Raw genomic sequence first — 14,421 nt, 5'->3', positions numbered from 1 at the left:
CTGTTATATATATATATATAAAGTGGTTTTCCCTCTCGTTGTTGGTAGTATAGTTTTCTAGAGTAGTGATCTAGCAAGGCACCTTTTTGGGGGAAGTAATTTTTTTTCGTTTTTTAGAATTTTTTTTCAGGCATCAAGATCACATGAAAATATGAACCTTTAAAAAAGAGACTTTGTGATGAATGTTATTATATTGGCGGTAAAACGCTCGAAGAAAAAAATGGAAACATTCAATGCATTGAATGTTTTGATTCTGAGTTATTTTTAAGGGGTTAAAAATTAGGGTTTAGAAATTAGGGGGTTAAAAATTAGGGTTTAGCTATTAGGGTTTAGAAATTAGGGTTTTGGGTTTAGAAATTAGGGTTTAGGGTTTAGATTGAATATTTTAACACGAACGGTTTAGAGTTTAGGGTTTAGGGTTTAGGGTTTTGGGTTGAGGGTTTACAGAGTAAACCCGAAAATCTTAAACCCTAAACCCTAAACTCTAAATCGGGCTAAATTCGAAAAAAACACTTCACACAAGATGAAAACAAAACGATGCAAACAAACTCAGCAGCAAAACATTCAATGCATTGAATGTTTTTATTTTTTTCTTCGAACGTTTTCCCGCCAAAATAATGACATTCGTCACAAAATACCTTTTTTAAATGTTCATATTTTCATCTAATCTATAATGTTCGTGAACAAAGTTTTTTCAAAAAACGATAAAAAAATAATAACATTCGAAAAAACCTTTCAAATGATTCGTTAGATTTGATATTAAAGGCACTGCAATCACAGATATTATTTTTTTTTTTTTACGAGGAACCCCACTATTGGCCAGAGCACATTGGCCCCCCCACCGCAGGTAAACCCCGGGTAAACGGCAAGCCAACCCTCCACCGCTACCGGGTAAAGCATCCTCCAGCTTTGGTCATTAAATGCGGGCACCCCTTGGAGTTGAACCCGAGACCTCCACTTTCATGGGAAGTGTTGGTGGTCACCCAGGCATAGATATTATTTGTTAACGCTTACAAATGAATGTCAGGTGAGTTTCATGAATGCAGCTGATTAATTTTAATATGCTAGTGTTAAATGTAACCCACTTTAGATAGCTAGCTTGTGAAATCAAAATAAAAATAAAGGTAACCTAGACTTGATAAGTGGTCACACATTTTTCCGTACAAGCTATAACTTTTGCGAAAAGGTATCGGAGATGATATTTTAATGTTGATTATATATATATATACATATATATAAGCAGGATCAATGGGGAAGTAACCAATCGGAGGTAAACGGGGGGAAGTAAAATTTTTTTTTTCCTTTTGTTTTTTGAAAAAACCTTGTTCACGAACATTATATAATAGATGAAAATATGAACATTTAAAAAAGACATTTCGTGATGAATGTTATTATTTTGGCGGGAAAACGATCGACAAAAATAACATTCAAGATAATATTGTTTGTGAAGAATGTTAACGTTTTTTTTTCATGTTTTGTGAAGTAAAATTTAGCCCGATTTAGAGTTTAGGGTTTAGGGTTTAGGGTTTGGTGTTTTGGGTTTATTCCATAAACCCAAAACACGAAAATCCTAAACCCTAAACTCTAAACCTTTCGTGTTAATAACTCAATCTAAATCCTAAATCCAAACCCTAAATGTAAACCCTAAACCCTAAATTTCTAAACCATAATATTTAGACCCTCTAAACCCTAATATCTAAAACCTCAACATACGCTCGAAAAAAAACGATAATTGTTATATATTACTTCTTCGAGCGTTTTCTCGCCAAAATAAAAATATTTATCACAAAGTGTCTTTATTAAATTTTCATATTTTCATCTAATCTATAATGTTCTTGAACAAAGTTTTTTAAAAAAACGAAAAAAAAAAAATTTGCTTCCCCCCGCTTCCCCCGATTGGTTACTTCCCTCTTGATCCTACCACTACATATATATATATATATATATATATATATATATATATATATATATATATATATATATATATATATATATATATATATATATATATATATATATTCCTCAGTCCCATATCTATTGTCTCCAGACAAAAAACACACAGTTTAAGAAAAAATGATTGACGCATTTACTTTTTTTTTTTTACCTTTTAGCTTTACCCCTTACTTTCTACTTATCTTTTACATGTCTAAAATAGGGATAAAAAGGAATTTTACCATATTATTCTTTATTTCTTTTCTATTTATGAAAGTGAACAATTTATTTGTTATATTCGAAAAAGGAATACTAGACAACAGAAATCGAACGGAGAGAGTATATATTTAGATTTTAGTTTAATACTTATACTTATACTTATTCTGAAATGTATTAAAAGCTAGGTAAATATAAGATGGCACAATAATTTTTAATAAAGGGCGACCGAGAAACATGCATGATCAGGTGTTGATCTACACTTCTGTAAAAATAAAAATGTAAACTACTCAACTTACTTGCTAGCTAGCTAGCTAGGTTATTACAAACTCTTTGAATCAATAAACCAATTCATGAACATTATTATTATTATTATTATTATTATTATTATTATTATTATTATTATTATTATTATTATTATCTAAACTAGCTAGACTAGTAATGGTTTTAGCCATGCTAGTGTTAGCTAGATTTTTTCGAGACATAGATGAGGTCACAAACTAAACTCATTTTGCTCTCATTATTACCAATGTTGGTCATCTAGGGCCCTAATTTATTAGAAAACAGGAGAAGCTGGTGGTGTTGAGACCATGGTAAAGTTACTAGGTAGACTATTCCAACCACCATCCAAAAGATCAACAAGTTCGTCCCATAAATCAGGGGATTTCAAAGGATAACCATCAATGACCATAACATCATTAGAGTCCTCGAATGGCCCCATTAGTGTTTCAACAAGATCATTCTCTTGCATGGTAGGACCTTGATTATCAAACCAACCATTGCTCTCAACATGGTTCAATGCTGGCATGGGTGTTGAAAGTGATGCATTTGATGTGGAGATTAGTGATTGGAGGCTCTCATTGCTGATTGAGTAATTTGACCATAAGTTTCCTTGCCATACCTTGAGGACATCAAGACATGGTACATAAGATGGTGCAATTGTTGTGTGTGGTTTTTCAAGTCCATGATTAGAAGAATTGGGTGGTTGGTTCTTGGGATTTTGAAGCCTAGCTTCGGCTTCAAGCCGAGCGGCCTCCCATTGAGCCATGTGGTTTAGGTTGGAACCTAAGAGTTGTGAGCCACTCTTTGGTTTGTGGGTCATTGGATCAATACCCTTTTTAGTCATTCTCTTCTTGATGTGCGAGTTCCAGTGATTCTTTATCTCGTTATCAGTCCTTCTTGGCAAGTGAGCGGCAATGGTTGACCATCTAAACATATAACACACACACACACACAAAAAAGGGTTTCATATTCAAAGATTCTAGATATTTAGAAAAATAGTGACACATCCATAATCTTTTCGGAAGATAAATTTCAGATTTCGAATACGTACTTTAATTCATTTTATGTAATCGTACGTTTAGTACCTGTTACCAAGTAGAGCATGAAGTTGGATAATCGTACGCTCCTCTTCCAAACTAAACTTTCCTCTTTTAATATCCGGCCTTAAATAGTTCGTCCATCTCAACCTACAACTCTTTCCACATCTCTTAAGCCCTACATGACATCGTATCCATGTAAATTTAGACAATGTGAAACACGTGCAATAATATGAACTTTTGCATGTAAAAAACCCTTCTATACATCTATAATACAGATCCTATGAATGATAATATATACAAATAAAGTATCTTTAATTACCGGCTTTAGCAGGCAAAGAACGCCAACTTCCATGACCAAATTGTTGTACGTAGGACATAAGCTTTCGATCTTCTTCTGGTGTCCATGGCCCTTTCTTCACACCGACTCCCAATCCAGCAACGTTACCGTCGTTGATTTGTTTCTTTTTCTTCTCAGTTCGACCTAATCTACCCATTTTAAACGTACTAATGTAAGTATAGTAGCTAGGCTAACTTCTTCTTAACTAATATTCGAGGTTATATGGCTACAACTTAACACGACAAGAAGACAAATGAGAGAGAATATAAAGTTAGTTTTGAAAAGAAGACAAATATGGGAAGTGTATATGATTGTTTGATTGTAACTTGATGAAAAACGAGGATTATATAATGGATAGATAGAAATAGAAATGGGTTAAATGTCAATGATAGAAATAGAAATGGGGTATATTTATTTTTTTCTGATAAAAAATGGAAATTAAATAGATTCAATTCAATGATCAATTGGGTTACACTTGACACTATCACACTAATCGGTCTTTTTAAGGAGATTCAATAAATTACCATTGTAACAATCAAACGTGAACACTATCTAATATTACCAACATTTATATACCATTTATTTATTCACCAACAAATGTGCACCAACTTCTACAACATAAATAAAACACAAAAAATAGTCTCTCAACTACTAGTTTGGTACATGCACAAACTTATTTAACACACACGTGTTTGCATGAATACATTACGGTCTAATATAAATATACTGGCTAGTAGGAGCTAAGAAATTTCAACAAATTTATTGCATAAAGTGCGACACTAATTGTGATCATTATATGAAACAACCAAGTATGTCTAACAGCTAAAAAGCATGCCTTTACTCTCTCTCTCTCTCTCTCTCTCTCTCTCTCTCTCTCTCTCTCTCTCTCTCTCTCTCTCTCTCTCTCTACAAAGGATCTCATACCCTACAAATGATCTCATAACCTACAAATGATCTCATAACCTAACCCTAGTTTTATTTAATTTTCCACCGCCACACCTCTTCTTCCTTTTGGTGTCGTCACCTCCCATCTCTGTTAGTTTTGACAACAATTTTGTCGCTTGTGGTCCTCCTCGTACTCCAACCACCGACTTCTTGTCATTGGTTGGGATCTCTCCCTCTTTTCCCCTTCTTCGGCGCTAGCTTCTACTTTGGCCGGCCTTTGACTTGTTTGTCACTGTTCTCGTGACTATGGTTTTTTGCTGGATGCCCGGGTTCACGTCCATCGCCGGCTCTTGTTCTTTTTTTCATTGGTCGACATGTACGGTCTCTTTCACGGAGGTGTTTTGCTTCTCAGTGTTGGCTGTTTAAAGTTTTGTGTTTGCCGAATTTAGATCCACGTTCTCTCGACCATCCTTGCTCTTGGTTTGCTTTTTCTTAAGAAAATCTTGATGATGTTGGGTCTATGTCGTATATTTTCTATTCTACGCAATTGTGTTCCTCGTTGGCGATCTTATAATCCAATGTCCATTCTCCTTTGTTATCAAACAACGAGTACCAACTTTGGTACTCTAGTTTTTTCCAGGTGTCTGAGTATTTTTGGAGTGGTCGGCTTCTAATTTAGGCAGTTGGATGTGTGGTCATCAGATTTCTTTTTTCTGGCCAGTTTGCTTCTTTCCTGGTTGGTTTGTTGGGCTTCTTCAGGTTCGCTCATTTTCATTTGGTTCTTCACAACATTCTCTTATTGTGGGATCTTGGACAGGTAATATTGGATTTTGAAGGCATTCGTTTTTGAGGCCATATGTTTCTTTCGGTAGCCTGCCAACGACTGCTAACGGTTTTGTTTGTAGAGGCGGTCGGTGCTCGCCCGATCGTTTCTTGGTTACTTTTGTGTATTTATGATTTTTGCGGGTTCAAGGGTTTCTGGCATTTTAATTTATCGGTGAATTCATTCTCGTGGGAATGATTTAGTATAGTAGGGTTACAATTATATCCAAGTTATATCGCTTAGTCGTGTTTGTATTTCACAGTTAAATGCGATTTTTTCCCCTGTTGATGTGTCCATTTATTTAGTTTAGTTGTTTCGTTGACTAGGACTCGTTTTTGGTTTATATTTAGTTTCAGTTGTACTTGTTTAATTTTTGATTCTATTAATATTTTTGTTGGAGTTAATCGATTCATTGTGTCCCACACAGAAAGTGAAAGAAACAAATATGCATATGAAAGTTTATGAAAACCTCGCTCTATCACCAATTGATTCTAGAATAATGTGGAACTCATAAGCTTATATGTTGTACATGTTGGTGGACCTGAAAATGATCCTACAAATGGTATCCGAGCGTGGTTATAGCCCAGATGTGTGGACGGTGCAGAATGGTAGCGGAGGTTCACACCGAGATGACTGTAGACGTGATCAGGGAAGAGGTCGGGGGTCCGGGTAGAGATGGTATTGAACGCGTCTGTGGGAGTAGCGTGTAATGAACCAATTAAGGGGTAATTGTTGGAGTTAATCCCTTCATTGTGTCCCACATCGGAACGTGAAAGAAACAAATTTGCATATATAAGCTTATGGGAACCTCTCTCTATCACCAGTTGGTTTTAGAGTAATGTGGAACTCATGAGCTTATATATAGTAAATGTTGGTGGAACTGAAACGATCCGTACCTTACGAAAAAAACTATGTCGAACAGCTAAACGTACAAATAGTAACTCATCATCCACTCAACAGAATAATTTACAACCAGCTGAATGATTGATTAATGTCATGCATATATGATTTGTCAGCTTTGATTAAATCCATGCATATATGATTGGTCAGCTTTGATAAAACTGGCTGGCCATTATTCTAAATTTACGTACAGCAAATATACAACTCAGCAATATTTATATAGTCCGTATATGTTGAAAATAGGAGTCTTTTTTCACGTCGTTTTTACTTCTTTATCTTAAATACTCTACTTTTAGAGCTGCAAGCATATACAGGAACAATTATTTTGTGTGTGGTAGTTAAAGGACTACGAGTATTACTTACCATTTACTGTATGTCCGTTCAATGTTCAACCTCCCATTTCAGGTATGCATGTGGACACGTGATCCATATATTTATAGTTAAGTAAAAAAATTCCTTAGAGCACAATGGTGACATTCAAAAAGTGAAGTTCTGTTCTGGAGATAGAAAAGTGGAATCTTGAATACAGCTCTTAACCAATCGTTATTTTAACAAGCTATTCGAGTTTGAGCTGGTTTCTTTCGAGTTCGACCTTTATCGTGTTTGAATAAAAATTATTGTTCGATTAGTTTCACGAGCCGAGTATGAAAAAATTAGTATTCGACTTAACTCACTCAAAAACTCGTTTAATAACCGAACGAGTTAATCGAGTTTACGGGCTCAAATGTTCGTATGCTCGTTTATTGAACCCGAGCCAAACGAACGAGCAAAATGAGCCGAGTTCCAATAATAATCCTGAAAAAATCAATATTGTAGCATGAACTGGGATCGAATTAATGAACACATGGATAAATTCCCCATGTATTTACCAATTAACTACAAGATCATTTTGTTGTATGCTTGGTATAAACTACTTGGAGGACCCTGCGCTACGGGTTTAATTATAAGCGAACGATAGTTTATGTTTAGGTTGAAGTAAAATGACACAGTTTGAGATTACAAAACCATAACTGTCACCAACTGCACTTATCAAATTAATAATTTTTAATATTAACATTAATTAAGATAGAAATACGATCATTACATAATGTTAAATAGAAATTTGAACTCGTTCGTTCGTTGGGTTTGTAGAAGCGGGAGTCAAATCTTATTTTGACTCACGGAAGGCAGAAGCATCATCTTGTAAACTTTCAGTGTGCAAAAAAAACCTTCGGCAATACAAAAACGACCATAGATAAAAGCGGGACACAATAGAAATGTGAAAAAATTATAAGAGTAACCGGTTGGTGCACCACAGTCAACTGTCAGCAAATATCACCTAATTGTAATATCATGTGTTGCATATTACAGAAAAAACATACAATGTCATATATATGGTACAACAAATTACAAAGGCATAAATAATTGGGAGTTAAAAGATATAAATAATATGTACTAATATAAGTGACATACAAAGACGAAAACCGTAGTGCTATCTAAAAGGCCTGCCAAAGACGGTCTTCACAATGCGAAAAATGTTTGTTTATCACACATAACCGAAAGACAAACGCGTAACTAAACAGAACCAATCACATTTATAAAATTTCTCATTAAAATATACAACATATCTTAAATAGAAAATAATAAAGAAAAAATAAAATTTAACTCATTTTTACCAGTAACGTACGGAAGGTCTGCTATGACAACGTACAAAAACAAAAGAGGTAAAAGTAACAACCAATTATAACCACCAGAAATATATGATTTACAAAATTGTTATGGCTTTTCGAAATTCAATAAAATATTGAATCCTCCCTTTTTAAAGGGCCATACAACTTATAATTCGTAAGAGTTTAAAAACTTTTTGCAAAAACAAAATTGATCAAGTGAAATATAGGAATAAAAAAGTTAAACTTTTTTAGTAGTAAACAAAACAGAATTAAGCAAACAAAGATATACACCAACCCATGAAGATATTGGCACCCGTTGCAGCAGCCGTAAGAACATTAAATCCACTTTTAAAACCACCGTCAACTCTAAGAACAACTCATTCTATAAAACCATTAGAAATGAGAGGCTGCAAAAGATGATATAACCGACGTTAAGCAACATAATAACAAATAATAGTAATAATTAACTAATAATATTCGAGAAATATTTAATAAACTATGATTGCATGGATGTTACTTGTAATCGATATACATTCCTAGTCTTAAGGAATATAGTTGTATCTTTATGTTAGTCTTGTATATCACTACTTTGTAGCTAGTTTGTTATCTCCTGTACACTATATAAACTATTGAATACAATGTACAAGATACACTTTTCATAATTCATTATATGGTATCAGCCTAAACCCTAACTCTCTCTCAATCTTTAGCCGTCATCTACCTCGCCTCTTTTCATCATGGCCGGTGCATCTTCTTCAACCGATGCCTCTGATTCTCCTCTTCCCCTCGCCACCATTCTTCACATGCTTTCCATCAAGCTTTCCTCCACTAATTACCTATTATGGCACAAACAAATGGTTCCTTTGCTTGCCTATCAAAAGCTTACCGGTTACGTCGATGGTACTCTTCCTCAACCTCCGGCCACCATTACTAATGGCACGGTTACTTCTCCCAATCCTGAATACACCTCTTGGGTTGCTGGAGATCAGCGTGCACTCATACTCATTCAATCATCCCTAACTGAAGAAACTATGGCCGAAACTCTCGGTCATTCAACCTCTCATGCTGTCTGGAAAGCGCTTGAAACCGCCTACCGTCATGATTCAATGGAACGCACACATACTCTCCGTGATTCTCTTCGTACTCTCAAGAAAGGTACTGCCACCGTTCCTGAATATTCCAGGAAATTTAAAAACATCTGTGATCAGTTACAGGCTATTGGTCATCGCTTGGAAGAAGATGATAAATATCATTGGTTTCTATGCGGTCTTGGACCCTCCTTTGAAACTTTTTCAACGTCTCAGCGATTGAAGAGTGATCGACCTTCGTTTCGTGATTTGGTTTCTCAAGCAGAAAGCCACGAAATTTTTCTTCAATCAATCACGGAATCAAATACCACTCCGGTTGCTTTCAATACTACTTCTTCGGTTAACTCTGCTCCTTCTTCTAACCGTGGACGTGGTAATTATACTCGAGGTTCTTCTAATCGTGGTCGTGGCCGTGGTTCTTATACTCGTCGACCACCGCATTGTCAATTGTGCCGCAAGAATGGCCATTATGCAAATTCATGCCCTGACTTCTCCACTGTTGCTCGCTCCTCTAATACAATTGATGCAAATTTTGTTGATGCTTTTCAATCACAGTGTAATACGTCTCCCGATTGGTTTGTTGATACCGGAGCTTCCGCTCACATGACGCCTACTGCCACTCAACTTGATGCTTCTACCTCTCACCCGGGTAACGATGTTGTTTATTTTGCAAATGGAGAACAGTCTCCTGTTTCTCACATTGGCAAATTAAAACTATCACCTCACATCTCTCTTCTTGATGTTTTAGTTGTACCTAAACTCAAGAAAAATTTACTATCTGTTAGCAAATTAACTCATGATAATCAAGTTGACGTTTTATTCTCTAATCCTATGTTTATCATTCAGGATCGACTTTCCAAGAAAACTCTCGCAACAGGAAGACGTAAGAATGGCTTGTATGTCTTAGAGCGAAGTCAACATGCTTTTTTGGCCAAGCTCTCCTCAAAACGCACACAAGCTTCTTTTGATTTATGGCACAATAGATTAGGGCATGTGTCACATGATGTTATTTCCATTTTGAATAAACATGGTTGTTTGTCTTTTACATCCGTTTTACCGAATCCTAAGTTGTGTTCTTCTTGTCAATTAGCTAAAAGCAAACGATTACCTTTTGATATTAATTTGAAACGTTCTTCACATCCTTTGGATTTGATTCATTGTGATTTATGGGGTCCTTCTCCCCTTATGTCTATAGATGGCTATCGCTATTATGTTATTTTTGTTGACGATTATTCCAGGTTTACGTGGTTTTATCCTCTAAAGGCAAAGTCTGAATTTTCTAGCATTTTTGCTACCTTCATGGCACTCGTGCAAACACAATTTGAACGCAAAATTAAAGTTTTTCAGTCCGATGGTGGAACTGAATTCACGAACAGCGCTGTTCGAGATATGCTAGTCAAAAATGGTACGCATCATCGGTTTTCTTGCCCGTATACGCCACAACAAAACGGGCGAGCTGAACGAAAGCATCGCCATGTAACTGAAACGGGATTGGCACTCTTGTTTAATGCTCAAGTTCCGGCAACTTATTGGTCTCATGCCTTTGGATCTGCGGTTCATATTATAAATCGTCTTCCATCCAAGCTATTGAACTACAAATCTCCATATGAGCTACTTTATTTCACTAAACCCAACTATGCAAACTTTCGGGTTTTTGGGTGCTGTGTTTTTCCTTATCTCAGGGACTATTCGACAAATAAATTGGCACCTCGTAGTGCCCCTTGTGTTTTCATCGGTTATAGCACTCAATACAAAGGATACCGCTGTCTTGATTTGTCCACACGACGTATTTACATCACTCGCCATGCCCAATTTGATGAGACATCCTATCCATTCAAGGGCCAAACTTCAAATGCCATGCCCTTGCTTTCCACTTACTGTGATAAAATTTCACCTCCGGTTCTATCCCCTCCGCAAACATCACCTACCAAGCCATCACCGGTTGTCTCATCTCCTTGTGATTTATGTAACGATACACCACCAGTTCATCATGATCCTCCTATCCCTCAGCCTGCTTCACCACCGCCTGTTACCAATACGTCTACCATCTTGCCGACTCATCCTATGACCACTCGTTCTAAAAGTGGTATTTTCAAACCAAGATATGTTGCGGATCTCACTTATCTTAAATCATCTCCTTTGCATCATGCTCTCTTTACTGCTACCGAACCCAAAGGTTTTAAAACTGCCGCAAAGGACCCGAAATGGTTTAGTGCTATGTGCGATGAAATGAAAGCTTTGAATTCCAACTCCACTTGGACCTTAGTTCCACGGCCTGCAAAATCGAATATTGTGGGTTCCAAGTGGGTCTTCAGAACGAAATTTCTTGCCGATGGTTCTATTGATAAGTATAAAGCTCGCTTAGTCGCTCAAGGTTTTACACAAGTGCCGGGCATTGATTATTCAACCACCTTCAGTCCCGTGGTTAAAGCTTCAACGGTTCGGGTTATTCTCTCATTAGCCATTTTAAATAAATGGTCCTTGCACCAACTTGACGTTAAAAATGCCTTTTTAAATGGCGACTTATCGAAAGTCGTTTATATGGAACAACCGCCTGGGTTTCTTGACTCTCGGTTCCCCAATCATGTATGTCGTTTGAACAAGGCTCTTTATGGCTTGAAACAAGCCCCTCGAGCTTGGTTTCAACGTTTAAGCTCCTTTCTTTGTAGCCTTGGTTTTATTTGTAGTCGGGCCGACACATCATTGTTTGTCTTCAAACAGGACTCTAATTTACTTTACCTCCTCGTTTATGTCGATGACATAATACTCACCGGCAACAATACGGCTATGGTTCAACAGTTTATTACTAGATTAAATAGAGAGTTCCTTATTACGGATCTTGGGAAACTTAACTATTTCCTTGGTCTCGAAGTTTCTTATCACAACTCCGGTCTGTTTTTGGGGCAATCAAAATATGCCCATGATATCCTAACTCGGGCACGTCTTCTGGATATTAAACCAACTGCTACGCCTTTATCCACCTCCACTTATCTCACTAGTAATGGGACGCCTTTCTCTGATCCAACTTTGTATAGATCATTAGTCGGAGCTCTTCAGTACTTAACTATCACGCGTCCCGACATTTCTTACGCGGTGAATCAAGTAAGCCAATTTCTTCATGCTCCTACAAACGATCACTTTCAGGCCGTAAAAAGGATTCTTCGATATGTTAAAGGGACAATCTCATACGGTTTGTCTTTTCTACATGCTCCATCTGCAAATATTTTGGGCTATTCAGATGCAGATTGGGCACGATGTATTGAGACCCGTCGTTCAACTTATGGATACTCTATCTTCTTAGGTGGAAACCTTGTTTCTTGGAGTGCCAAGAAACAACCTACTGTGGCACGATCAAGTTGTGAATCGGAATATCGGGCCTTGGCAAATACCGCTGCTGAAATTGTGTGGCTTACGCATCTTCTTCGAGAGCTTCATGTTTTACCATCCGGTCGTCCGACTCTCTTATGTGACAACCGAAGTGCGCTCTTCCTAAGCCAAAATCCGATATCTCATAAGCGTGCAAAGCATATTGATATAGATTTTCACTTCGTACGCGAATTGGTTCTTTCGGGTAAATTGCACACCAAATATGTTTCCACCCATCTTCAACTAGCTGACATTTTCACCAAGAGTCTTCCTCGACCATTGTTTGAAGATTTTCGATCCAAGCTCCGTGTTGGACCTCCTCCCACTTCGCTTGTGGGGGGGTAATCGATATACATTCCTAGTCTTAAGGAATATAGTTGTATCTTTATGTTAGTCTTGTATATCACTACTTTGTAGCTAGTTTGTTATCTCCTGTACACTATATAAACTATTGAATACAATGTACAAGATACACTTTTCATAATTCATTATAACTTGTATAAATATAAATGTAAATGGAAAGGAAATAAATGGTTAGAAACTCACGTATCATATCGGTAACGTGATTATCCAGTTGGTTTCCTTCGTCTTACCTCCCGGGACCAATGAACAATTTAATATATAAAATTCCAGACGAAGCTGAAAGATAAGTTAGAGTAATTGCGCAGGGCTGATTCAAATGATAGTTAAAGAAACGTAGTAAATTCAGAGCCCATTCATTAGTATGCTTATACACACACTTGAAACTTGTTGACATATGTTTATATAATAGTTTAGTGGCGTACGGTTTTAACTTTGTAATGTAATGTATTTACTCTTATTTACCATGATAACAATGTAAGTCTTGTAACTTGGGAGGTTGTCATATATAAACAACCTACCCACCTCTTTTGTAACTAGTTATCTATTTTACACTTTCACATTTATCTTGTTATCTCTCAAGTGTTCATACTAACTAATACCTCTAACCTACATAATCACCAAGAAACCGATCAGTATAGGCTCAATAGGGACTAACAATTGGTATCAGAGCGGGACTTGCTATCTTGCTTGTAGATCTAAGGATTGAAGCCTCGTGACTCGTGTTTTTGAAGTATTGTGTGTTCTTCGGTTTAGGTATCACGATAACTCGACTTGTTTTTCAATTTTCTGCTTGTTTTTACAATTACATCGAACCTACATGCTTGAAGTCTGTTAAATTTTTGAGTATTCAAATCTGAGTCTAAGTCATAATATTTCAGTTTATTGTGTGAAAAGGTTTATGTGTAAAAGCTTGAAACTCCCTTTGATATGAGAAATTTTTGAAGTGTTGTAGAGATAATTAACATGATATTAGTTCTTATATCGATGCATATGTTAATAATGGATGTGTTATATGATGATTTCTGTTAAAATGCTCTTATAATTGATAATCATGTACTGAATGACATGTTTCTACTGCTATGCTTAGTTTTTTACCATTTTGGTGCTTAAAACATGATTTAATCGTATTATGCTTGTCCAATCTTACTCTAAATGTGTTAAAGATGCTTAAAAGATGTTAAATGTACTTGTTTTATAAAGAGTTTGCCATCAAATCTTGTTTAAATCAGCCTTGTAATCAAAAAACTTGTGTTTTCTGTCACATTCAGCTCGCTCGAAAACCCCCATCTGGTTTCAAATTTGCTCGAAAACCATCTAGGGTTCACTGATAACAGTAAAACCCTAAGATATTTGCTCGAAAATATTGTATTTTTGACTTGTTCCGTTGACTTGTTGACTGATTTTTGGCTCCAAACATTGAACTCGTGGACAATACCCACCGAAAAACCATTTACCCAATAGGTTTTAGTTAGAAAAGGACATGTCCTTGAAATAATCCCCTGATTTATGTCATAAAGGATAAGTCACTTGTCCTTGTGTG

The 14,421-nt window shown here is 36.3% G+C and overlaps 1 protein-coding gene across 1 annotated transcript; it reads right to left on the bottom strand.

Moving 5' to 3' along the window:
• Window positions 1-2,704: 2,704 nt before the first annotated feature.
• LOC139870643 (transcription repressor MYB6-like) lies at window positions 2,705-3,964 on the bottom strand. Its single transcript, XM_071858423.1, has 3 exons — window positions 3,790-3,964; window positions 3,516-3,645; window positions 2,705-3,356 (listed from the first exon to the last, which is right to left on the bottom strand). Exons 1-3 carry the CDS (start codon window positions 3,962-3,964, stop codon window positions 2,705-2,707), a joined length of 957 nt encoding a protein of 318 aa, XP_071714524.1.
• Window positions 3,965-14,421: the final 10,457 nt, after the last annotated feature.

This window comes from Rutidosis leptorrhynchoides, chromosome 10 (genome assembly GCF_046630445.1).
Source record: "Rutidosis leptorrhynchoides isolate AG116_Rl617_1_P2 chromosome 10, CSIRO_AGI_Rlap_v1, whole genome shotgun sequence".
Taxonomy (NCBI): Eukaryota; Viridiplantae; Streptophyta; class Magnoliopsida; order Asterales; family Asteraceae; genus Rutidosis; species Rutidosis leptorrhynchoides.
Note: the sequence above shows the minus strand (reverse complement) of the source record. Positions and strands in the feature narration are given on the sequence as shown.

Excerpts from the sequence above, each read along its gene's own strand:
- LOC139870643 (XM_071858423.1), bottom strand. The coding sequence starts at position 3,964 with ATGGGTAGATTAGGTCGAACTGAGAAGAAAAAGAAACAAATCAACGAC. Across the intron at positions 3,646-3,789 it reads TTCTTTGCCTGCTAAAGCCG|GGCTTAAGAGATGTGGAAAG; the intron begins GTAATTAAAGAT and ends GATGTCATGTAG. Across the intron at positions 3,357-3,515 it reads CATGCTCTACTTGGTAACAG|ATGGTCAACCATTGCCGCTC; the intron begins GTACTAAACGTA and ends TTATATGTTTAG.